Source organism: Oncorhynchus clarkii, chromosome 16 (assembly GCF_045791955.1).
Source record: "Oncorhynchus clarkii lewisi isolate Uvic-CL-2024 chromosome 16, UVic_Ocla_1.0, whole genome shotgun sequence".
Classification (NCBI taxonomy): Eukaryota; Metazoa; Chordata; class Actinopteri; order Salmoniformes; family Salmonidae; genus Oncorhynchus; species Oncorhynchus clarkii.
This window is the reverse complement of record NC_092162.1, coordinates 1,053,575-1,080,803: the sequence shown is the minus strand read 5'-3', so window position 1 is coordinate 1,080,803 and position 27,229 is coordinate 1,053,575. Positions and strand designations below refer to the sequence as shown.

The window sequence follows — 27,229 nt, the reverse complement described above, 5'->3', positions numbered from 1 at the left end:
ATAACAGAGGGACTGTAGTTCACTGGTGTTCTGGACAGTATCTGGATAGCAGAGGGACTGTAGTTCACTGGTGTTCTGGACAGTATCTGGATAGCAGACGGACTGTAGTTCACTGGTGTTCTGGACAGTATCTGGATAACAGAGGGACTGTAGTTCACTAGTGTTCTGGACAGTATCTGGATAGCAAAGGGACTGTAGTTCATTGGATGGACAGTATCTGGATAACAGAGGGACTGTAGTTCATTGGATGGACAGTATCTGGATAACAGAGGGACTGTAGTTCATTGGATGGACAGTATCTGGATAGCAGAGGGACGGTAGTTCATTGGATGGACTGTAACTGAATCAGACTGGTTTCCTAATTACTAAATGTGTTTAGAGATACAATCTTTCCTGTGTCTGTCAAGCATCCTGTCTTTACTATCTGTGGCTAAGAGCACTTCCTTTTCCCTCGTCCCAAAACTGTTCCTACCCCTCCCCTCCCCAAGCCTGTCCCAAGACAAAATAAGAACTCCTCTCTATGTGGACTAGGGGAGTAGGGTCCTCATTTTAACCCCCGTGTGCCCGAGAGCACTTCCTTTACTGTCATCCTAAAACTGTTCCTCCCCCCTCCCAATCCCGTTCCAAGACTTTCCCAACTCCAAAGACAAAAACATTTCCTAACCCAACTCCAAGCCCAAAATAGAAACCCCCCTCTCTCTGTGAAGGGACTGCTCCTTCCTGTACATCATACTGTTTGTGAACTCTGAAATTAGCCATGAAACCCCAAGATATGAAGGGAGGGCTCTAGGGAGTAGGGTGGAAATGGTCCCCTAATCAACCTATGATTGAGTGTTTGGTCTGGGAGTCAGACAGTGAAGGAACAGGATTGGTTGACAGGATGGGCTCTCAACCAGGGCCACAGTACAACGCAGTACAGAGTACAGAATATAGTACAGAGCACATCAGAGTACAGCACAGTACAGCATACAGCACAGTATAGAGTACAGCACAGTACAGAGCACAGCACAGTACAGAGCACAGCACAGTACAGAGCACAGCACAGTACAGAGTACAGCACAGTACAGAGTACAGCACAGTACAGAGTACAGAATATAGTACAGAGCACAGCACAGTACAGAGTACAGCACAGTACAGAGTACAGCACAGTACAGAGCACAGCACAGTACAGAGCACAGCACAGTACAGAGCACAGCACAGTACAGAGCACAGCACAGTACAGAATACAGCACAGTACAGAGTACAGCACAGTACAGAGCACATCAGAGTACAGCACAGTACAGAGCACATCAGAGTACAGCACAGTACAGAGCACAGCACACCTGTAAGTGTTAATGAGGACACTGTAAGATGTAATGGAGCATTAGATGTTTTTCCCTTTCCTGCTTGGTATGCAAAATACTGACTAGAGCTTCATTTAGACACCAAACGATACTGACTAGAGCTTCATTTAGCCACCAAACGATACTGACTAGAGCTTCATTTAGACACCAAACGATACTGGCTAGAGCTTCATTTAGACACCAAACGATACTGACTAGAGCTTCATTTAGACACCAAACGATATTTACTAGAGCTTCATTTAGCCACCAAAAGATACTGACTAGAGCTTCATTTAGCCACCAAAAGATACTGACTAGAGCTTCATTTAGCCACCAAACGATACTGACTAGAGCTTCATTTAGACACCAAACGATACTGACTAGAGCTTCATTTAGACACCAAACGATACTGACTAGAGCTTCATTTAGACACCAAACGATACTGACTAGAGCTTCATTTAGCCACCAAAAGATACTGACTAGAGCTTCATTTAGCCACCAAAAGATACTGACTAGAGCTTCATTTAGCCACCAAAAGATACTGACTAGAGCTTCATTTAGCCACCAAAATATACTGACTAGAGCTTCATTTAGCCACCAAAAGATACTGACTAGAGCTTCATTTAGCCACCAAAAGATACTGACTAGAGCTTCATTTAGCCACCAAAAGATACTGACTAGAGCTTCATTTAGACACCAAAAGATACTGACTAGAGCCTCATTTAGCCACCAAAAGATACTGACTAGAGCTTAATTTAGCCACCAAAAGATACTGACTAGAGCTTCATTTAGACACCAAAAGATACTGACTAGAGCTTCATTTAGCCACCAAAAGATACTGACTAGAGCTTCATTTAGCCACCAAAAGATACTGACTAGAGCTTCATTTAGACACCAAAAGATACTGACTAGAGCCTCATTTAGCCACCAAAAGATACTGACTAGAGCTTCATTTAGCCACCAAAAGATACTGACTAGAGCTTTATTTAGCCACCAAAAGATACTGACTAGAGCTTCATTTAGCCACCAAAAAATACTGACTAGAGCTTCATTTAGACACAAACAGATACTGACTAGAGCTTCATTTAGCCACCAAAAGATACTGACTAGAGCTTCATTTAGACACCAAAAGATACTGACTAGAGCTTCATTTAGCCACCAAAAGATACTGACTAGAGCTTCATTTAGCCACCAAAAGATACTGACTAGAGCTTCATTTAGCCACCAAAAGATACTGACTAGAGCTTCATTTAGCCACCAAAAGATGCTACTAATGATGTGATTGTTCTGATCTGGTTCTGATCAGCTCTCTGTGTATTATGAGTACTCCAGTCAGCCGTTCCGTCACATGCAGTCTCCATAACATACCGTAACAAGAGCGTCCGTCTCCAGTGAAGCCAGCAGCACACTGGCAGGTGAACTGTGTTCCCTGTTCGGGTCTACAGACAGCGTTGGTGTCACAACCGTGTCTCCCAGTGAAACAGGAATTTTCCTCTTTCTGCTGGCCTCCTGGACAGAAACACAGCCAGTACAGTTTAATACAGCAGTCTCCACTTCCTGCTGGCCTCCTGGACAGAAACACAGCCAGTACAGTTTAATACAGCGTTTCCCAAACTCGGTCCTGGGGACCTCAAGGGGGGCACATTGATTATTTAAATCAGCTGTGTAGTGATAGGGCAAAATATGATTAGGACCGTGTTTGGGAAGTGCTGGTTTAATATTCCATTATCAATGTAGTTAAGAACTAGGTTATCACACATTTAGACAATGTTTCATATTATATTGTAGGTGATTGTTGCTACTCCAAAACTGGCACTACCAGAAACTATCGACAAAATTGGAAGGCTCTCAATTAGGAAGATCTGTCTAAAACAGGATGGGGGAAACGACTACTACTAGAACCGTCTACAAATAAGACAAAAGAAGACCAACAGAAAGACGTATCAATTAGGGAGGAGGAATTTACATCAGTCTAAACAGGAAGAAGGAAGGAAGGGAAATCAGACCAATCAGAGAGACAAGAATAACCTCAGACGGGAAGTGACCTCACCGTTGACATCACCGATTTTGTTGCTCATGGCGTATCGGATCAGCTCGTTGTTGGAGTCGTACATCACAAACACCTGGTCCACACTCAGCATCTGTAGAAGAAGTACTGTATTAATGCATTCAGTTACATGCATTTGCATTTGGTTATTAATGCATTTGGTTACTAGTATTTTTTTATTTATTTTACCTTTATTTAACTAGGCAAGTCAGTTAAGAACAAATTCTTATTTTCAATGACGGCCTAGGAACAGTGGGTTAACTGCCTGTTCAGGGGCAGAACGACAGATTTGTACCTTGTCAGCTCAGGGATTTGAACTTGCAACCTTTCGGTTACTAGTCCAACGCTCTAACCACTAGGCTACCCTGCCCACCCTCGTATGATTGATTGATTGATTAGTGTGTACCTGTGTGGGAAGCACGGCCCTTGCAGCCTCGTCATTTGGACAGCTCTGGAAGGTGATGGTCTGTCTCCACTGGTAAGTCCTGGTCTCAGCAGAGCCATCATCCAGACTCACAGTGTAGTCCCTTGTAGAGGAAGACGTGATCACTAAACGAGGAGAGAGAGACACCAGGCTCAGAGGAAGATGTGATCACTACAGGAGGAGAGACACCATACTCAGAGGAAGACGTGATCACTACAGGAGGAGAGAGACACCAGACTCAGAGGAAGACGTGATCACTACAGGAGGAGAGACACCATACTCAGAGGAAGACGTGATCACTACAGGAGTAGAGACACCAGGCTCAGAAGAAGATGTGATCACTACAGGAGGAGAGAGACACCAGGCTCAGAGGAAGATGTGATCACTACAGGAGGAGAGACACCAGGCTCAGAGGAAGACGTGATCACTACAGGAGGAGAGAGACACCAGGCTGAGATCAGGAGACACACACGACATGATCCTTGATGGGACAGACATAGAGTAAGATAAACACAGCACTGAGCCTATTCATGGGTTGCATGTTTCCTCACAATATTGTTTTGAACGTTAGTTTTGGACTAATGCCATTCTACTCAACGCATCGTCAATGAGCGCTGATTAAGATTTCATCAAAAGTGCATTACAGTGGCTTGGAAATACAATGACATTCAAAAGGAGACTTTTCGTCATAATTTTGATGACACCAGATTGACTTTAGATGCAGTATAACGTTAGCTAGCTAGCTAAGATTAAGGGGAGGCCCTCGGATTTTTAGCTAGCTGACGTTATCATTGCTAGTCATTTTTTACGAACTTTGCTAGCTAATGACAACATTGCCATCAAGTCTATTTTACAATATGATAAGGCTGGCAAAGTAGTTTCCTATTAAATATTTGATTACTTTAGCAATATAATGGTATTTACAGGCACTATAGTGTAATTTAGACTAAACAGTAGTTAGCCTCTGTCCAGAATGACTGGGTTTATCACCACTGTAGGGCACCACTATGGCACCGCCGGAAGAGGACGGCTTGAGAACGTTCATAACAATGGCAAGACGTGACCTAGTGACGGAGGTGAAACCTATGAATAGATATCTACTTCTATGTTTAGAGCCTGTTAGAATCCTTTATAATCATGTTTATAATCCTGTTTATAATCCTTTAGAATCCTGTTTAGAATCCTTTAGAATCCTGTTTAGAATCCTTTAGAATCCTGTTTATAATCCTGTTTATAATCCTTTAGAATCCTGTTTAGAATCCTTTAGAATTCTGTTTAGAATCCTGTTTAGAATCCTGTTTAGAATCCTTTAGAATCCTGTTTATAATCCTTTAGAATCCTGTTTAGAATCCTGTTTAGAAACCTGTTTAGAATCCTTTAAAATCCTGTTTAGAATCCTTTATAATCCTGTTTAGAATCCTTTATAATCCTGTTTAGAATCCTGTTTAGAAACCTGTTTATAATCCTTTATAATCCTGTTTAGAATCCTTTATAATCCTGTTTATAATCCTTTAGAATCCTGTTTATTATCCTTTAGAATCCTGTTGAGAATCCTGTTTAGAATCATTTAGAATCCCGTTTAGAATCCTTTAGAATCCTGTTTAGAATCCTTTAGAATCCTGTTTAGAATCCTTTAGAATCCTGTTTAGAAACCTGTTTAGAATCCTTTAAAATCCTGTTTAGAATCCTGTTTAGAATCCTTTAGAATTCTGTTTAGAATCATGTTTAGAATCCTTCAGAATCCTGTTTAGAAACCTGTTTAGAATCCTTTAAAATCCTGTTTATAATCCTGTTTAGAATCCTGTTTAGAATCCTTTAGAATCCTGTTTAGAATCCTTTAGAATCGTGTTTAGAATCTTTTAGAATCCTGTTTAGAAAACTGTTTAGAATCCTTTAAAATCCCGTTTAGAATCCTTTAAATCCTGTTTAGAATCTTGTTTAGAATCCTGTTTAAAATCCTGTTTAGAATCCTTTAGAATCCTATTTAGAATCCTGTTTAGAATCCTGTTCTTTCCCACAACGCAACACAGAGTGCCTGGACACAGCCCTTAGCCGTGGTATATTAGCCATATATCACAAACCCCCGAGGTGCCTTACTGCCATTATAAACTGGTTACCAACGGAATTAAAACAGTAAAAATAAATGTTTTGTCATACCTGTGGCATACGGTCTAATATACCACGCCTTTCAGTCAATTGACATTCAGGGCTCTTTCCACCCAATTTCTAATATATAATTGGTGGCAGTATTTCTATCTGTGTGATTCAGTGTGTTACTGTTAACTGTAGCCAGGAGACTGGAGAGATAGAGACATCTATTATGATCAGTGTCCTTCTGGAGGCGTTAGGGGTTAGGGGTTAGCGCTTATGGACGTACGGATGGAGCTGTACTGGGAGGGGTTAGGGGTTAGAGGTTAAAGGACTTACGGTTGGAGCTGTACTGGGAGGGGTTAGGGGTTAAAGGACTTACGGTTGGAGCTGTACTGGGAGGGGTTAGGGGTTAGAGGACTTACGGTTGGAGCTGTACTGGGAGGGGTTAGGGGTTAAAGGACTTACGGTTGGAGCTGTACTGGGAGGGGTTAGGGGTTAGAGGACTTACGGTTGGAGCTGTACTGGGAGGGGTTAGGGGTTAGAGGTTAAAGGACTTACGGTTGGAGCTGTACTGGGAGGGGTTAGGGGTTAGAGGACTTACGGTTGGAGCTGTACTGGGAGGGGTTAGAGGTTAGGAGTTAAAGGACTTACGGTTGGAGCTGTACTGGGAGGGGTTAGGGGTTAGGGGTTAGGAGTTAAAGGACTTACGGTTGGAGCTGTACTGGGAGGGGTTAGGGGTTAAAGGACCTACGGTTGGAGCTGTACTGGGAGGGGTTAGGGGTTAGGGGTTAAAAGACTTATGGTTGGAGCTGTACTGGGAGGGTTTAGGGGTTAGGGGTTAGAGGTTAAAGGACTTACGGTTGGAGCTGTACTGGGAGGGGTTAGGGGTTAAAAGACTTACGGTTGGAGCTGTACTGGGAGGGGTTAGGGGTTAGGGGTTAGAGGTTAAAGGACTTACGGTTGGAGCTGTACTGGGAGGGGTTAGGGGTTAGAGGTTAAAGGACTTACGGTTGGAGCTGTACTGGGAGGGGTTAGGGGTTAAAGGACCTACGGTTGGAGCTGTACTGGGAGGGGTTAGGGGTTAGGGGTTAGAGGTTAAAGGACTTACGGTTGGAGCTGTACTGGGAGGGGTTAGAGGTTAGAGTTTAAAGGACTTACGGTTGGAGCTGTGCTGGGAGGTGTTAGGGGTTAGGGGTTAGAGGTTAAAGAACTTACGGTTGGAGCTGTACTGAGAGGGGTTAGGGGTTAGAGGTTAGGGGTTAGGGGTTAAAGGACTTACGGTTGGAGCTGTACTGAGAGGGGTTAGGGGTTAGAGGTTAGGGGTTAAAAGTCTTACGGTTGGAGCTGTGCTGGGAGGGGTTAGGGGTTAGGGGTTAGAGGTTAGGGGTTAGAGGTTAAAGGACTTACGGTTGGAGCTGTACTGGGAGGGGTTAGGGGTTAGAGGTTAGGGGTTAGAGGTTAAAGGACTTACGGTTGGAGCTGTACTGGGAGGGGTTAGGGGTTACGGGTTAGGGGTTAGAGGTTAAAGAACTTACGGTTGGAGCTGTACTGGGAGGTGTTAGGGGTTAGAGGTTAAAGAACTTACGGTTGGAGCTGTACTGGTAGATCTCAGAGTAGGGTTCTATCTGGACAGTGGATCCTCGGAGGACTTCGGGGACACGTCCCTCCAGAGTGGTACTGACCACCAGGTGATCATGCTCATCTATTCCACTGAACACCTGTTTGATGGTCAGCTTCTCCTGGGCTGGTAGGAAGGTCACCTCAGCCTGACACGTAAACTCACCACCTGGAGAGGAGACATTTTCATTTCATTGATTCACATTGCCAGCATAGTCCACTCAGTAACAGCAACAATTGCCACCGTTTTCCAGAGAGTCCTGGGTTCTGACACACGCACGCACGCACGCACGCACGCACGCACGCACACACACACACACACACACACACACACACACACACACACACACACACACACACACACACACACACACACACACACACACACACACACACACACACACAGCGAGAGGTCATGGTTAAGGCAAACATGCCTGGCCTGGACTGGACTGAACATTGGTCCTCTTGTCCTCCGTCTCTAACACTCTCTGCTCTGAGGTAATGTGAGGAGAATGTGGTGGGAGATATCTAGAAGACAGCTGGCCGTTTCCTGGGTGTGTGTGTGTGTGTGTGTGTGTGTGTGCCTGGCCTGACTAAGTGGTATTGCAGCTGCAGCATAACCCAGCAGCTGTGAATCACGTCAAGACTAGAAACCCCAGACTTCCTGTATATGAAATACAATGACAAGTAAGAACACTGTGTAAAAGGCCAGGAAGTTCTTATTGTAATGTACAGTCTGACCTTCAGCTTGTCAACTAATCATGAAGCCCTTGGTGAATCAGGTGAGTTAGTTACAACAACGTTGTTAAATGTGAAATGTCTGGGGATCCCTTGAGGAGAGGTTTGAAAACCTTAGCTTATTAATCAAGAGCACAAAATTATAGGACAATTCGACAAGGTAGACGTGGTTCACCGATGATGCTGAATCCGTTCTTGTATCCAGGCTGCTCCAGGGCGAAGGCCCATCCGATGACTCCTCCCAGGGCTGACAGGGGCTGGAGGGAGGGGCCTAGCCTGGCAGGGATGGTGCTGATGGCCACGTATGCTCGCCCGTCATTGGCTACCACGTACGAGTGCAGGTCGTTGCTGTTGAACTCGACGGGAGACGGAGAGTTGCCCACGTACACCCTGCCATTCACCTTGCCGTTCATCCTCTGGGGCTTACCTGATAAAACGAAGAAGAAGAAGATTACTGTCTATTGTCACAGATGTTACGTATCCACTGTGGCTTCCCTGAAAGACAAAACAGCAACAAATCTGGGAAGAGTCGCTCTGTGTACGCGGTTTTCTGATAGACAGAGGTCGACTTTGTCATTTTTGTAGCTAGCTAACGTTATCTGAAATGACTGGCTAGTTAACATTTAAATGACAAGCTAGCAATGAGTTGCCACATCTCAAAGAACCACAGCAACAGTTACCGCTCACATGTCAGCCATTTAGCCGACTCTCTATCACCAGAGGGACTAACAGGATCACAATCACGATCGTTGCCACACCTGTTAGATATTCAACTTGATCATTTGTTGAGTGATAATTTCATTTTGGTTCAAAAAGTAGAAAAATAAGTAGCTATGGAGTTATGAAAATTGGGGACTTACCCTCTGACACACACTGTATTCCGTTGCCATAGTAGCCGGGCCGGCAGTGACAACAGTAACCGCTGGCGTAATCTTTACAGTCGGCGAAGGTGGAACACTTATTTCTGTTGTTGGCACATGTCTCAGAGTTGTAGGAGAACACTGTAAAACGAGAAGACGACAGTAAGGTTAGTAAGGTCAAACATCAGAAGGACCTAGTCGGGTCATGGTAAGGTTAGCACATCAAACATCAGAAGGACCTAGTCGGGTCATGGTAAGGTTAGCACATCAAACATCAGAAGGACCTGGTCGGGTCACGGTAAGGTTAGCACATCAAACATTAAAAGGACCTGGTCGCAATGTTCTTGCATTTCAAACAAAGTTTTAGAATTTAAAAATAATTATAATCTAGAATAAAGAAGTTATACATTTTAAAACAAAGTTTTAGTATTTAAAACACAGTTCTAGAATTTAAAAGAAAGTTCTAGAATTTAAAATACATTTCTAGAATTCAAAGTAAAGTTATTTTTCCCATGCTACCAAACAATGTGAACCCACCATCCACGTTGATGTCTCCATCATCTACTACCACCACCTGAGGCTGGTACTGGACCGTGTGGACTGTGAACTGGCCCCCGTGGTGAGGTCCCTGGTGAGGCTGCTCCTTGCGATACACCTCCTCCTCTGGTTCGTAGGGAGAATACGTCACTTGTTGCCCTCCTCCAGGATACCTCTTTGAGGTAGCCTTCTCCGAGACCCTTGACTCCAGGCCTGTGTCTGGGGGCAGGTCTGTCACCTCTCCTGGGGCCACACTGGTGAAGTAAGGGGAAGTCCCAATCTCGTACACCCACACACCTCGCTTACCTGAGTTGGTCTCCCTGGAGATAGATAAAGCAGGAGGAGTGATCACGAGAGGAACTGCCAAAAGGAATTTCCTTATCCTGCAGTATTATCTCTGTACTTCTGTGGGAAACCAAACATGACCTCCCTCACAGACATTGGTGGAACAAAGTGGGGCAGCAGGGAGCCTAGTGGTTAGAGTGTTGGACTAGTAACCAGAAAGTTGCAAGATCGAATCCCTGAGCTGACGAGGTAAAAATCTGTTGTTCTGCCCCTGAACAATGCAGTTCCCCGGTAGGACCATAAGAGTTGGCAAGACAGCACAAACAGATCTAGGACCAGGATACCTAGTTTCTTCAGAGACAAGGCATCACAACATACTCTGCAAGAGCCTGACTCAGTTACACCAGCTCTGTCAGGAGGAATGGGCCAAAATTCACCCAACTTATTATGGGAAGCTTGTGGAAGGCTACCCGAAACGTTTGACCCAAGTTAAACAATTTAAAAGGCAATGCTACCAAATACTAATTGAGTGTATGTAAACTTCTGACCCACTTGGAATTGTGATGAAAGAAATAGAAGCTGAAATAAATGATTCTATCTACTATTATGCTGACATTTCAAATTCTTAAAATAAAGTGGTGATCCTAACTGACCTAAGACAGGGAATTTTTACTAGGATTAAATGTCAGGAATTGTGAACAACTGAGTTTAAATGTATTTGGCTAAGGTGTATGTAAACTTCCGACTTCAACTGTATGTATTCACCCCCTTTGCTATGAAGCCCCTAAATAAGATCTGTTGCAACCAATTACCTTCAGAAGTCACATAATTAGTTAAATAAAGTCCACCTATTGGGCAATCTAAGTGTCACATGATCCGTCACACGATCTCAGTATATATACACCTGTTCTGAAAGGCCCCAGAGTCTGCAACACCACTAAGCAAGGGGCACCACCAAGCAAGCGGCACCATGAAGACCAAGGAGCTCTCCAAACAGGTCAGGGACAAAGTTGTGGAGACGTACAGATCAGGGTTGGGTTATAAACAACCATCAGAAACTTTGAACATCCCACAAAGCACAATTAAATCCATTATAAAGAAAATGGAAAGAATATGGAACCACAACAAACCCGCCAAAACCTACGGCCCAGGCAAGGAGGGCATTAAATCAGAGAGGCAACAAAGAGACCAATGATAACCCTGAAGGAGCTGCAAAGCTCCACAGCGGAGATTGGAGTATCTGTCCGTAGGACCACTTTAAGGCGTACACTCCACAGAGCTGGGCTTTACCGAAGAGTGGCCAGAGAAAAATAAGTAAACATGTTTGGTGTTCACCAAAAGGCATGTGGGAGACTCCCCAAATATATGGAAGAAGGTACTCTGGTCAGATGAGACTAAAATTGAGCTTTTTGCCCGTCAAGGAAAACGCTATGTCTGGTGCAAACCCAACACCTCTCATCACCCCGGGAACACCATCCCACAGTGAAGCATTGTGGTGGCAGCATCATGCTGTGGGGATGTTTTCATTGGCAGGGACTGGGAAACTTGTCAGAATTGGAGGAATTTTGGATGGCACTAAGTACAGGGAAATTCTTGAGGGAAACCTGTTTGTCTTCCAGAGATTTGAGACTGGGACGGAGGTTCACCTTCCAGCAGAACAATGACCCTAAGCATACTGCTAAAGCAACACTTGAGTGGTTTAAGGGTAAACATTTCTTGGAATGGCCTAGTCAGACCTCAATCCAATTGAGAATCTGTGGTATGACTTAACATTTCTGTACACCAGTGGAACCCATCCAACTTGAAGGAGCTGGATCATTTTTGACTTGAAGAATGGGCAGAAATCCCAGTGGCTAGATGTGTCAAGCTTATAGAGATATACCCCAAGAGACTTGCAGCTGTAATTGCTACAAAAGGTGGCTCTACAAAGTATTGACTTTAGGGGGGGGGGGGGGGGGGGAATAGTTATGTACACTTAAGTTTTCTGTTTTTTTGTCTTATTTGTTTCACAATAAAAAATATGTTGCATCTTCAAAGTGGTAGGCATGTTGTGTAAATCAAATGATACAACCCCCCCAAAATCCATTTTAATTCCAGGTTGTAAGGCAACAAAATAGGAAAAATGCCAAGAGGGGTGATTCAATTTTGAAAGCCACTGTAGGTCTCAATATGTCTGCCCTGGTATTTTTGAAATAAAAAGACCAGTACTTACTCTGCTAGCGCCCTGACAGAGGTCTCCCTCTCGGTGGTGATGCGGTAGTACGGTCCCTGTCGGGTGCTAAACACCAGGTAGTTGACCAGCCCTTTACTGAAGCCCGCCTGCATGGCCTGACTACTGCCTCCTACAGCTGTGGAGGCAAACTGCATCCCCTTCCTGGGGTAAAGCAGGATGGCATAGGAGGTCGTCTCAGCTGACGCTATCACCAGCTGGAAGCTATTCCTCTGTTGAAAGAGAGGTTACAAGAGAGAGTTACAACACCGTTACATTGTTAAGATTCAGACACAAGAATGTCACTCACAGCTTCTGCCTGCTCTTTGGTGTCCAGGTCGGGCTACTCTAAAACATTTTGTAACCTCTCTTTCCACATTAATACATTAACTTGATTGATTGATTGACTGGTATTTCTGATCTCACCTGTTTCTCCAGTCCGTCTCCTCTGCTGTGGTCATGGTGTTGCCTGGAAGCCACATCTACCCAGGTGACGACCACCGCGTGTTCCGGCTCCACCTAGTCAACACAAGTAACAGCTACTTTAATTCATTCAGTGCTTAGACTAACAGTTTGTATTTTGTTTAGCGTTTTAGTGAAATATTTTTCCAATGTAAATTGTACTCGCAGCTTATTGCCGGTTGTACAATGTCTTGGTTAAAGTAAAACAAATGTTTCATCTCTCTCTCTCTCACCTCATCGTCCTCTGGAAAAGCCCTGTTAATCTGCTCTGCAGCCTGCCGCAGGGTGGCTGGGCTGGCATCCTGACGGTAGTACACCTTACCCACGCCGTCACCAGTATCCAGGTCGCCGTGCAGGGCCGCGATCATGCCGAACCCGGCGGGCATCTTACCAAGGTATGTGGACTCAGCACTGGGCTGTGCCATGGCAACAAACCCATTGGTGTTGATCTGAAATGTAGAACAAACACAAACTGTCAATAATCAGCAACAACACGGGTTGACTGACATAGTCAGACAGGGTCTGCATCAGGACACAGAGAGACTAACAGCCCACATAGTCAGACAGGGTCTGCATCAGGACATAGAGAGACTAACAGCCTACATAGTCAGACAGGGTCTGCATCAGGACATAGAGAGACTAACAGCCCACATAGTCAGACAGGGTCTGCATCAGGACACAGAGAGACTAACAGCCCACATGCAACAGGATAGGCCAATAACCCAGGCTAACAACAGCAGAGGGTCTGCAGCAGGCCTTGACCTGGCTGAACTAGAACAGTGCAGCCTACAGTATAATACTATGACTGTCCCCCCCATGTCAGACTATGAATGCCCTCCCATGTCAGACTATGAATGCCCTCCCATGTCAGACTATGAATGCCCCCCCATGTCAGACTATGAATGCCCTCCCATGTCAGACTATGAATGCCCTCCCATGTCAGACTATGAATGCCCTCCCATGTCATACTATGAATGCACTCCCATGTCATACTATGAATGCACTCCCATGTCAGACTATGAATGCCCTCCCATGTCAGACTATGAATGCCCTCCCATGTCAGACTATGAATGCCCTCCCATGTCAGACTATGAATGCCCTCCCATGTCATACTATGAATGCCCTCCCATGTCATACTATGAATGCCCTCCCATGTCAGACTATGAATGCCCCCCCGTCAGACTATGATTACCCCCCATGTCATACTATGAATGCACTCCCATGTCATACTATGAATGCACTCCCATGTCAGACTATGAATGCCCTCCCATGTCAGACTATGAATGCCCTCCCATGTTAGACTATGAATGCCCCCCCATGTCAGACTATGAATGCCAACCCCGTCAGACTATGAATGCCCCCCCATGTCAGACTATGAATGCCCCCCCCGTCAGACTATGAATTCCCCCCCCGGTTCGGACTATGAATACACCCCATGTCATACTATGAATGCCCCCCCCGGTTCGGACTATGAATACCCCCCATGTCATACTATGAATGCCCCCCCATGTCAGACTATGAATTCCCCCCCATCAGACTATGAATGCCCCCTCATCAGACTATGAATGCCCCCCCCATCAGACTATGAATGCCCCCCCCATCAGACTATGAATGCCCTCCCATGTCATACTATACAGCTCTTTATTCTCCCAGGGTTCTGCTCTTTATTCTCCCACGGTTCTGCTCTTTATTCTCCCAGGGTTCTGCTCTTTATTCTCCCAGGGTTCAGCTCTTTATTCTCCCAGGGTTCTGTTCTACAGCTCTTTATTCTCCCAGGGTTCTGCTCTACAGCTCTCTATTCTCCCAGGGTTCTGTTCTACAGCTCTTTATTCTCCCAGGGTTCTGTTCTACAGCTCTTTATTCTCCCAGGGTTCTGTTCTACAGCTCTTTATTCTCCCAGGGTTCTGTTCTACAGCTCTTTATTCTCCCAGGGTTCTGCTCTACAGCTCTTTATTCTCCCAGGGTTCTGTTCTACAGCTCTTTATTCTCCCAGGGTTCTGCTCTTTATTCTCCCAGGGTTCTGTTCTACAGCTCTTTATTCTCCCAGGGTTCTGCTCTTTATTCTCCCAGGGTTCTGCTCTTTATTCTCCCAGGGTTCAGCTCTTTATTCTCCCAGGGTTCAGCTCTTTATTCTCCCAGGGTTCAGCTCTTTATTCTCCCAGGGTTCTGTTCTACAGCTCTTTATTCTCCCAGGGTTCTGCTCTTTATTCTCCCAGGGTTCTGTTCTACAGCTCTTTATTCTCCCAGGGTTCTGCTCTTTATTCTCCCAGGGTTCTGCTCTTTATTCTCCCAGGGTTCTGCTCTTTATTCTCCCAGGGTTCAGCTCTTTATTCTCCCAGGGTTCAGCTCTTTATTCTCCCAGGGTTCTGTTCTACAGCTCTTTATTCTCCCAGGGTTCTGTTCTACAGCTCATTATTCTCCCAGGGTTCTGCTCTTTATTCTCCCAGGGTTCTGCTCTTTATTCTCCCAGGGTTCAGCTCTTTATTCTCCCAGGGTTCTGTTCTACAGCTCTTTATTCTCCCAGGGTTCAGCTCTTTATTCTCCCAGGGTTCTGCTCTTTATTCTCTCAGGGTTCAGCTCTTTATTCTCCCAGGGTTCAGCTCTTTATTCTCCCAGGGTTCTGCTCTTTATTCTCACAGGGTTCAGCTCTTTATTCTCCCAGGGTTCAGCTCTTTATTCTCCCAGGGTTCAGCTCTTTATTCTCCCAGGGTTCAGCTCTTTATTCTCCCAGGGTTCAGCTCTTTATTCTCCCAGGTTCTGCTCTTTATTCTCCCAGGGTTCTGCTCTTTATTCTCCCAGGGTTCTGCTCTTTATTCTCCCAGGGTTTAGCTCTTTATTCTCCCAGGGTTCTGCTCTTTATTCTCCCAGGGTTCAGCTCTTTATTCTCCCAGGGTTCAGCTCTTTATTCTCCCAGGGTTCTGTTCTAAAGCTCTTTATTCTCCCAGGGTTCTGTTCTACAGCTCTTTATTCTCCCAGGGTTCTGCTCTTTATTCTCCCAGGGTTCTGCTCTTTATTTTCCCAGGGTTCAGCTCTTTATTCTCACAGGGTTCTGCTCTTTATTCTCCCAGGGTTCTGCTCTTTATTCTCCCAGGGTTCAGCTCTTTATTCTCCCAGGGTTCTGTTCTACAGCTCTTTATTCTCCCAGGGTTCTGCTCTTTATTCTCCCAGGGTTCAGCTCTTTATTCTCCCAGAGTTCAGCTCTTTATTCTCCCAGGGTTCTGCTCTTTATTCTCCCAGGGTTCAGCTCTTTATTCTCCCAGGGTTCTGTTCTACAGCTCTTTATTCTCCCAGGGTTCTGCTCTACAGCTCTTTATTCTCCCAGGGTTCAGCTCTTTATTCTCCCAGGGTTCTGCTCTACAGCTCTTTATTCTCCCAGGGTTCTGCTCTTTATTCTCCCATGGTTCTGCTCTTTATTCTCCCAGGGTTCTGTTCTATAGCTCTTTATTCTCCCAGGGTTCTGCTCTTTATTCTCCCAGGGTTCTGCTCTTTATTCTCCCAGGGTTCTGCTCTTTATTCTCCCAGGGTTCAGCTCTTTATTCTCCCAGGGTTCTGCTCTACAGCTCTTTATTCTCCCAGGGTTCTGCTCTACAGCTCTTTATTCTCCCAGGGTTCTGTTCTACAGCTCTTTATTCTCCCAGGGTTCAGCTCTTTATTCTCCCAGGGTTCTGTTCTACAGCTCTTTATTCTCCCAGGGTTCAGCTCTTTATTCTCCCAGGGTTCTGCTCTACAGCTCTTTATTCTCCCAGGGTTCTGCTCTACAGCTCTTTATTCTCCCAGGGTTCTGCTCTACAGCTCTTTATTCTCCCAGGGTTCTGCTCTTTATTCTCCCAGGGTTCTGTTCTATAGCTCTTTATTCTCCCAGGGTTCTGCTCTACAGCTCTTTATTCTCCCAGGGTTCTGTTCTACAGCTCTTTATTCTCCCAGGGTTCTGTTCTATAGCTCTTTATTCTCCCAGGGTTCAGCTCTTTATTCTCCCAGGGTTCAGCTCTTTATTCTCCCAGGGTTCAGCTCTTTATTCTCCCAGGGTTCTGATATAGACGGGGTGTGTGGACCATGGTTCTGATATGTACAGGCTATGTGGACCATAGTTCTGATGTGGAGGGGCTGTGTGGAGCATGGTTCTGATGTGGACGGGCTGTGTGGACCATGGTTCTGATGTGGAGGGGCTGTGTGGACCATGGTTCTGATGTGGACGGGCTGTGTGGACCATGGTTCTGATGTGGAGGGGCTGTGTGGACCATGGTTCTGATGTGGAGGGGCTGTGTGGACCATGGTTCTGATGTGGAGGGGCTGTGTGGACCATGGTTCTGATGTGGAGGGGCTGTGTGGACCATGGTTCTGATGTGGACGGGCTGTGTGGACCATGGTTCTGATGTGGAGGGGCTGTGTGGACCATGGTTCTGATGTGGGGGCTGTGTGGACCATGGTTCTGATGTGGAGGGGCTGTGTGGACCATGGATCTGATGTGGAGGGGCTGTGTGGACCATGGATCTGATGTGGAGGGGCTGTGTGGACCATGGTTCTGATGTGGAGGGGCTGTGTGGACCATGGTTCTGATGTGGAGGGGCTATGTGGACCATGGTTCTGATGTGGAGGGGCTGTGTGGACCATGGATCTGATGTGGAGGGGCTGTGTGGACCATGGTTCTGATGTGGAGGGGCTATCAGAGTCCACTCCAGGGTTGGGGGAGCTGAGGTTATTATGTCCTAATAACAGGAGCTTTGACCAGAGTGAACAGGAGAGACAACAGTTCTAATACTGGTGCAGGACATGGTGGGGGTGGAGACAGTTATAACACACAGGGCCGGCCCTAGCCTTTTGGGGTCCGTAAGGCAGATTTGGTTGGGGGGCCCACACACCTTGCAGGCTAAATGCTATTGTTATTGTAAATTTTATGCAATATTTCTGAGCAACAATATGTACCTTACTGTGACTGTTTAACATTAGAATGGTCAACAACAACGGAGCTCACAGAAAGGACATGAGATCAGTTGGCGAACAAGCAAGGAATCTACAGTTGAAGTCAGAAGTTTACATACACCTTAGCCAAATACATTTAAACTCAGTTTTTCACAATTCCTGACATTTAATCCTAGTAAGGATCACCACTTTATTTTAAGAATGTGAAATGTCAGAATAATAGTAGGGAGAATGATTTATTTCAGCTTTTATTTCTTTCATCACATTCCCAGTGGGTCAGAAGTTTACATACACACAATTAGTATTTGGCAGAATTGCCTTTAAATTGTTTAACTTGGGTCAAAGATTTTGGGTAGCCTTCCACAAGCTTCCCACAATAAGTTGGGTGAATTTTGGCACACTCCTCCTGACAGAGCTGGTGTAACTGAATCAGGTTTGTAGGCCTCCTTGCTTGCACACACTTTTTCAGTTCTGCCCACACATGTTCTATAGGATTGAGGTCAGGGCTTTGTGAGGGCCACTCATATACCTTGACTTTGTTGTCCTTAAGCCATTTTGCCACAACTTTGGAAGTATGCTTGGGGTCATTGTCCATTTGGAAGACCCATTTGCAACCAAGCTTTAACTTCCTGACTGATGTCTTGAGATGTTGCAACAATATATCCACATAATTTTCTTGCCTCATGATGCCATCTATTTTGTGAAGTGCACCAGTCCCTCCTGCAGCAAAGCACCCCCACAACATGATGCTGCCACCCCTGTGCTTCACGATTGGGATGGTGTTCTTCAGCATGCAAGCCTCCCCCTTTTTCCTCCAAACATAACGATGGTCATTATGGCCAAACAGTTCTCTTTTTGTTTCATCAGACCAGAGGACATGTCTCTAAAAAGTACGATCTTTGTCCCCATGTGCAGTTGCAAACCGTAGTCTGGCTTTTTTATGGCGGTTTTGGAGCAGTGGCTTCTTCCTTGCTGAGTGGCCTTTCAGGTTATGTCGATATAGGACTTGTTTTACTATGGCGGTATGACAGCTGTGTGGTCCCATGGTGTTTATACTTGCGTACTATTGTTTGTACAGGGACATCTCCAATTGACTCAAATTATGTCAATTAGCCTATCAGAAGCTTCTTAAGCCATCATGACATCATTTTCTGGAATTTTCCAAGCTGTTTAAAGGCAGTCAACTTAGTGTACGTAAACTTCTGACCCACTGGAATTGTGATACAGTGAATTATAAGTGAAATAATCTGTCTGTAAACAATTGTTGGAAAGATTAGTTGTGTCATGCACAAATTAGATAACTGACTTGCCAAAACTATAGTTTGTTAACAAGAAATGTGTGGAGTGGTTGAAAAACAAGTTTTAATGACTCCAACCTAAGTGTATGTAAACTAGTTTTAATGACTCCAACCTAAGTGTATGTAAACTAGTTTTAATGACTCCAACCTAAGTGTATGTAAACTAGTTTTAATGACTCCAACCTAAGTGTCTGTAAACTAGTTTTAATGACTCCAACTTAAGTGTATGTAAACTAGTTTTAATGACTCCAACCTAAGTGTATGTAAACTAGTTTAAATGACTCCAACCTAAGTGTATGTAAACTAGTTTTAATGACTCCAACCTAAGTGTATGTAAACTAGTTTTAATGACTCCAACCTAAGTGTATGTAAACTAGTTTTAATGACTCCAACCTAAGTGTATGTAAACTAGTTTTAATGACTCCAACCTAAGTGTATGTAAACTAGTTTTAATGACTCCAACCTAAGTGTATGTAAACTAGTTTTAATGACTCCAACCTAAGTGTATGTAAACTAGTTTTAATGACTCCAACCTAAGTGTATGTAAACTAGTTTTAATGACTCCAACCTAGGTGTATGTAAACTAGTTTCAATGACTCCAACCTAAGTGTATGTAAACTAGTTTTAATGACTCCAACCTAAGTGTATGTAAACTAGTTTTAATGACTCCAACCTAAGTGTATGTAAACTAGTTTTAATGACTCCAACCTAAGTGTATGTAAACTAGTTTTAATGACTCCAACCTAAGTGTATGTAAACTTCCAACTTCAACTGTATCTTTGTTTATGTCAATCATGTGTCTAAATAGTGAATCTGGAGCCAATCTGATATATGGTTCATGAGGAGAAGAAGATTCCAGATGGTTCAGAGTATTTTCACGTTACATTATAATGAGTTAATAGTTTCCTTGTTTTGATATCAATACCACAGTCAGTGACGTTCATTTAAGGGACGTCCATGACTTCCATGGGGCTGTAGTGGAGCAGGTTGAGAGCTTTAAATTCCTTGGTGTCCACATCAACAACAAACCATTATGGTCCAAACACACCAACACAGTCGTGAAGAGGCATGAAAAAGCCTGTTCCCCCTCAGGCGACGGAAAAGATTTGGCATAATTCCTCAGATCCTCAAAAAGTTATACAGCTGCAACATCGAGAGCATCCTGACTGGTTGCATCACTGTTTGGTACGGCAATTGCTCGGCCTCTGACCGCTAGGCACTACAGAGAGTAGTGCGTACGGCCCAGTACATCACTGGGGATAAGCTTCCTGCCATCCAAGAACTCTACACCAGGCAGTGTCAGAGGAAGGCCCTAAAAATTGTCAAAGACTCCAGCCACCCCAGTCATAGACTGTTCTCTCTGCTACAGCACAGAAATCGGTACCGGAGCGCCAAGTCTAGGTCTAAAAGGCTTCTTAACAGCTTCTACCCCCAAGCCATAAGACTGCTGAACAGCATAAGACTGCTGAACAGCATAAGACTGCTGAACACCATAAGACTGGTGAACACCATAAGACTGCTGAACACCATAAGACTGCTGAACACCATAAGACTGCTGAACAGCATATGACTGCTGAACACCATAAAACTGCTGAACACCATAAGACTGCTGAACACCATAAGACTGCTGAACACCATAAGACTGCTGAACACCATGAGACTGCTGAACAGCATAAGACTGCTGAACACCATAAAACTGCTGAACACCATAAGACTGCTGAACACCATAAGACTGCTGAACACCATAAGACTGCTGAACACCATAAGACTGGTGAACACCATAAGACTGGTGAACACCATAAGACTGGTGAACACCATAAGACTGCTGAACACCATAAGACTGCTGAACACCATAAGACTGCTGAACACCATAAGACTGGTGAACACCATAAGACTGCTGAACACCATAAGACTGCTGAACACCATAAGACTGCTGAACACCACAAGACTGCTGAACAGCTAAAGACTACACGGACTATTTGCATTGACCCCTCCCACCCCATTTTTTTTACGCTGACCGAGGACCTCAAGCGGCCGAGGACCCCTAGAGGCCGAGTATCCCTAGAGACCGAGGATCTCAAGCGACCGAGGACCCCAAAGAGGCCGAGTACCCCTAGCGGCCCGAAGACCCCCAGTGACCGAGGACCCCTCGAGACCGAGGACCCCTAGAGACCGCTTCTGTTGCTTATGCTTAGGGCCGGCCCTGCACACACACACACACACACACACACACACACACACACACACACACACACACTGGGCACATGGTGTTAAAATTAGAGCAGTGTTTTGACCCAGAATGACTTCAGATACGCTGGATACACTCTGTATTTCCACTGAGGGGGTGTCTCATGGCTAAGAGAGAGAGTGTGGAGGGGGTGTCTCATGGCTAAGAGAGAGAGTGTGTGTGGAGGGGGTGTCTCATGGCTAAGAGAGAGAGTGTGTGTGGAGGGGGTGTCTCATGGCTAAGAGAGAGAGTGTGTGTGTGTATGTGTGGAGGGGGTGTCTCATGGCTGAGAGAGTGTGTGTGGAGGGGGTGTCTCATGGCTGAGAGAGAGAGTGTGTGTGTGTATGTGTGGAGGGGGTGTCTCATGGCTGAGAGAGTGTGTGTGGAGGGGGTGTCTCATGGCTGAGAGAGAGAGAGTGTGTGTGTGTATGTGTGGAGGGGGTGAGAGAGAGAGAGAGTGTGTGTGTGTGTGTGTGTGTGTGTGTGTGTGTGTGTGTGTGTGTGTGTGTGTGTGTGTGTGTGTGTGTGTGGAGGGGGGGGTTGCAGGCAGATATTTCGCAACAAAATTCTTGCTGGACTTTGGCTCTATGGTCAATAACAGCCCCTGAGGAACATAGAGGAATGTTTTGGAATCACACACGCACACATTCCACAATACAACTGATAGCAAGTATTGCAAGGGACCAAGGACCCTTAGCGGCCGAGGACCCCTAGCGGCCGAGGACCACAAGCGGTCGAGGACCCCAAGCCGTCGAGGACCCCTAGCGGTCGAAGACCCCTAGCGGCCGAGGACCACAAGCGGTCGAGGACCCCTAATGGTCGAGGACCCCAAGCGTCCGAGGACCCCTAGCGGTCGAGGACCCTTAGCGGCCGAGGACCCCAAGCGTCCGAGGACCCCTAGCGGTCGAGGACCCCTAGCGGCCGAGGACCCCTAGCGGCCGAGGACCACAAGCGGTCGAGGACCCCAAGCGGTCGAGGACCCCAAGCGTTCGAGAACCCCAAGTGGTCGAGGACCCCTAGCGGTCGAGGACCCCAAGCGACTGCTTCTGTTGCTTATGCCTAGGGCCGGCCCTGCACACACACTGGGCACATGGTGTTAAAATTAGGGCAGTGTTTTGACCCAGAATGACTTCAGATAGAGCTGGATACACTCTGTATTTCCACTGAGGGGGTGTCTCATGGCTGAGAGAGAGAGTATGTGTGTGTGTATGTGTGGAGGGGGTGTCTCATGGCTGAGAGAGAGAGTGTGTGTGTGTGTGTGTGTGTGTGTGTGTGTGTGTGTGTGTGTGTGTGTGTGTGTGTGTGTGTGTGTGTGTGTGTGTGTGTGTGTGTGTGTGTGTGTGTGTGTGGAGGGGGGGGTTGCAGGCAGATATTTCACAACAAAATTCTTGCAGGACTTTGGCTCTATGGCCAATAACAGCCCCTGAGGAACATAGAGGAATGTTTTGGGGGTCCCACACACACACACATTCCACAATCCAACTGATACAACTTATTGACTATGTAAAGAATGTAAACCCTCGACCTGCATCAACTCCTCATGCTCCTTCAGAAAGTATTCACACTCCTTCGCTTATTCTACATTACAGCCTGAATTTAAAATGGATGACATTTCCATCAAAGGGTAATAATAATTAATTTTTATACAAATGAATTAAAAATGAAAAGCTGAAATGTCTTAAATCAATGATTTATTAATTAATCAATAAGTATTCAATCCCTTTATTTATTTATTTTGACATTTTAGTCATTTAGCGGACGGTCTTATCCAGAGTGACTTAGAAATGAGTGCATTTCCATACTGGATCTAATAGCCACATGGGACTATTATGACAAGCTAATAAGGTCCTTCAGTCAAGCCGTGAATTTCAAACACAGATTCAACCACAAAGACCAGGAAGGCTTTCTAATGCCTCACAAAGAAGGGCACCTATTGGTAGATGGGTAAAAAAAACATTGACATTGAATATCCCTTTGAACGTGGTGAAGTTATTACACCCAGTCACTACAAAGTTACAGGCTTCCTTCCTAACTCAGTTGACGGAGAGGAAGGAAACTGCTCAGGGATTTTCACCATGAGGCCAACGTTAGAGTTTAATGTGATAGGAGAAAACTGAGGATGGATAATTTTTTCTCCAAAACATGCATCCTGTTTGCAACAAGGCACTAAAGTAAACCTGCAACAAATGTGGCAAAGCTATTCACTTTTTGTCCTGAATACAAAGTATTATGTTTGAGGTAAATCCAATACAACACATTACTGAGTACCACTCTCCATATTTTCAAGCATAGTGGTGGCTGCATCATGTTATGGGTATGCTTGTAATCGTTAAGGACTGGGGAGTTTTTCAAGATTAAAACATTACTGAGTATCAATTTGACAGAGCTTGAAGAATTTTGAAAAGAATAATGGACAAATGTTGCACAATTCAGGTGTGGAACACTATTAGACTTACCCAGAAAGACTCACAGCTCTTAGAGACTTACCCAGAAAGACTCACAGCTCTTAGAGCCTTACCCAGAAAGACTTACAGCTCTTAGAGCCTTACCCAGAAAGACTCACAGCTCTTAGCGCCTTACCCAGAAAGACTCACAGCTCTTAGCGCCTTACCCAGAAAGACTCACAACTCTTAGAGCCTTACCCAGAAAGACTCACAACTCTTAGAGCCTTACCCAGAAAAACTCACAGCTCTTAGAGCCTTACCCAGAAAGACTCACAGCTCTTAGAGCCTTACCCAGAAAGACTCACAACTCTTAGAGCCTTACCCAGAAAGACTCACAACTCTTAGAGCCTTACCCAGAAAGACTCACAGCTCTTAGCGCCTTACCCAGAAAGACTCACAGCTCTTAGAGCCTTACCCAGAAAGACTCACAGCTCTTAGAGCCTTACCCAGAAAGACTCACAGAAAGACTCACAGCTCTTAGCGCCTTACCCAGAAAGACTCACAGCTCTTAGCGCCTTACCCAGAAAGACTCACAACTCTTAGAGCCTTACCCAGAAAGACTCACAACTCTTAGAGCCTTACCCAGAAAGACTCACAACTCTTAGAGCCTTACCCAGAAAGACTCACAGCTCTTAGCGCCTTACCCAGAAAGACTCACAGCTCTTAGAGCCTTACCCAGAAAGACTCACAGCTCTTAGAGCCTTACCCAGAAAGACTCACAGAAAGACTCACAGAAAGACTCACAGAAAGACTCACAGCTGTAATCGCTGCCAAATGTGTGCTTCTTCAAATTATTGACTCATGGGTGTGACTACTTGTGTAACTGAGATATTTCTGTATTTAATGTTCAATACATTTGCAAAAAATGTCGGAAAACATGTTTTAATTTTGTCCTTGTCTTGTGTGTAGGTCAGCGAAAAAAAATTATATCTAATCCATGTTGAATTCAGGCTGTAACCCAACAAAATGTGTAATAAATCCAGGGGTATACATACTTCCTGAAGGAACTGTTCAAATTAATATTGTATGAGGATTTGCCAAAGTGTTACTTGCCAAACTTCTATCTATATGCCTCGACCTATTTAAATACCTCATGAATATCCAGGTAGAACATGGTATTTCATTTATACAAGTAAAAAAATGAATACTATCGGTCAAACCGACAGCATGTTGAACTCATGTTAACTGTGCCATGGAAATCATTCATCCCGTGGGTGCATACTCAACACACTCATAAATGCGCAGATTTTATAACCGAATTCTCTCCATGCAACTTTTTTCTGTAGTCTGTTTAGGTGGCTACTCAATCATACACATTATAGTAACATAAAGGTGAACTTACAAAGATGTTATCGAACTTTCCATCGTAGAATAAAACGGGTTTATCCAGCGCTAGTTGTTGCGACAGGTCATTCCCCTGTTCCAGAACGTGGTCTCCAGTGTTTTTGCCGAACGGGAAGAACTCTGCCCGGGTCAGACCATGCACAGACACTGCCCACCCCAGAAGAAGGGTCGCGTAGAACAGCCATCCTTTCCCCTGCTGTCCCATGATTAGTGCTTCACAGACCGCGGAGTGGAGCAGTCAGAGGGTAGCGCAGATGCAGAGAGACTGTTGCACTGAACTAGCCCCACAGCAGATTAAGCACAAAGAGAGAGTTGTGTCCAGGGCCGGTTCTCCCCTATTTTGGGGCCCTAAACAAGATTTTAGTGGCACCCCTCTTGAAGGTTGAGGGAAAAAAAGTTAATTTCCTGCAAATTCTACACATTTTGCCATGGGGCGTGGAGAAGAAATGTGCTGTTTTACAGGTAATTTCATGCAATTCCACACATTTTATAATGAACTACAGCATGTCAATATAATATCTGAGTGAGCATAACTAATTAAGTGGCTGTTGGTGACTGACAATTAATTTTTTATTTAACCTTTATTTAACTAGGCAAGTCAGTTTAAGAACAAATTCTTATTTACAATGACGGCCTAGCAAAAAGGCCTCCTGCGGGGACTGGGGCTGGGATTAAAAAGACAAGACAAAACACACATCACTACAAGAGAGAGACCACAACACTACATGAAGAGAGACCTAAGACAACAACATAGCATGGCAGCAACACATGACAACACACAGCATGGTAACAACACAACATGACAACGCAGCATAGTAGCAACACAACATGATAACAACATGGTAGCAACACAACATGGTAGCAACACAACATGATAACAACATGGTAACAACACAACATGATAACAACACAACATGACAACAACATGATAACAACACAACATGATAACAACATGGTAACAACACAACATGATAACAACATGGTAGCAACACAACATGGTAGCAACACAACATGGTAGCAACACAACATGGTAGAAACACAACATGGTAGCATCACAACATGATAACAACATGGTAGCAACACAGCATGGTAACAACACAACATGACAACGCAGCATAGTAGCAACACAACATGATAACAACATGGTAGCAACACAACATGGTAGAAACACAACATGATAACAACATGGTAGCAGAAAAACATGGTAGCATCACAACATGGTAGAAACACAGCATGGTAGAAACACAGCATGACAACAACATGGTAGCAACACAACATGGTTGCAACACAACATGGTAGCAACACAACATGATAACAACATGGTAACAACAAAACATGATAACAACATGGCAGGAACACAACATGATAACAACATGGTAGCAACACAACATGATAACAACATGGCAGCAACACAACATGATAACAACATGGTAGCAACACAACATGGTAGCAACACAACATGATAACAACATGGTAGCAACACAACATGGTAGCAACACAGCATGCTAACAACATGGTAGCAACACAACATGATAACAACATGGTAGCAACACAACATGGTAGCAACACAACATGATAACAACATGGTAGCAACACAACATGGTAGCAACACAATATGATAACAACATGGTAGCAACACAACATGATAACAACATGGTAGCAACACAACATGATAACAACATGGTAGCAACACAACATGATAACAACATGGCAGCAACACAACATGATAACAACATGGTAGCAACACAACATGATAACAACATGGCAGCAACACAACATGATAACAACATGGTAGCAACACATGGTAGCAACACAACATGATAACAACATGGTAGCAACACAACATGGTAGCAACACAACATGGTAGAAACACAACATGGTAGCATCACAACATGATAACAACATGGTAGCAACACAGCATGGTAACAACACAACATGACAACGCAGCATAGTAGCAACACAACATGATAACAACATGGTAGCAACACAACATGGTAGAAACACAACATGATAACAACATGGTAGCAGAAAAACATGGTAGCATCACAACATGGTAGAAACACAGCATGGTAGAAACACAGCATGACAACAACATGGTAGCAACACAACATGGTTGCAACACAACATGGTAGCAACACAACATGATAACAACATGGTAACAACAAAACATGATAACAACATGGCAGGAACACAACATGATAACAACATGGTAGCAACACAACATGATAACAACATGGCAGCAACACAACATGATAACAACATGGTAGCAACACAACATGGTAGCAACACAACATGATAACAACATGGTAGCAACACAACATGGTAGCAACACAGCATGCTAACAACATGGTAGCAACACAACATGATAACAACATGGTAGCAACACAACATGGTAGCAACACAA

General features: G+C 44.7%; 1 protein-coding gene across 1 annotated transcript in view; it reads right to left on the bottom strand.

The window, feature by feature from the left end:
• LOC139367855 (nidogen 1a) overlaps nucleotides 1-25,172 on the bottom strand; it is a 74,705-nt gene extending 49,533 nt beyond the window's left edge. Inside the window, exons 1-11 of the mRNA XM_071106188.1 lie at nucleotides 24,824-25,172; nucleotides 12,826-13,041; nucleotides 12,557-12,649; nucleotides 12,134-12,363; nucleotides 9,637-9,956; nucleotides 9,100-9,240; nucleotides 8,415-8,666; nucleotides 7,470-7,670; nucleotides 3,776-3,918; nucleotides 3,373-3,463; nucleotides 2,691-2,831 (exon numbers count right to left, since the gene is read on the bottom strand). Coding sequence (XP_070962289.1) covers nucleotides 2,691-2,831; nucleotides 3,373-3,463; nucleotides 3,776-3,918; nucleotides 7,470-7,670; nucleotides 8,415-8,666; nucleotides 9,100-9,240; nucleotides 9,637-9,956; nucleotides 12,134-12,363; nucleotides 12,557-12,649; nucleotides 12,826-13,041; nucleotides 24,824-25,030 — 2,035 coding nt within the window. The 5' untranslated portion in view covers nucleotides 25,031-25,172. The remainder of the gene's footprint in view (nucleotides 1-2,690; nucleotides 2,832-3,372; nucleotides 3,464-3,775; nucleotides 3,919-7,469; nucleotides 7,671-8,414; nucleotides 8,667-9,099; nucleotides 9,241-9,636; nucleotides 9,957-12,133; nucleotides 12,364-12,556; nucleotides 12,650-12,825; nucleotides 13,042-24,823) is intronic.
• Between the last annotated feature and the right edge of the window lie 2,057 nt (nucleotides 25,173-27,229).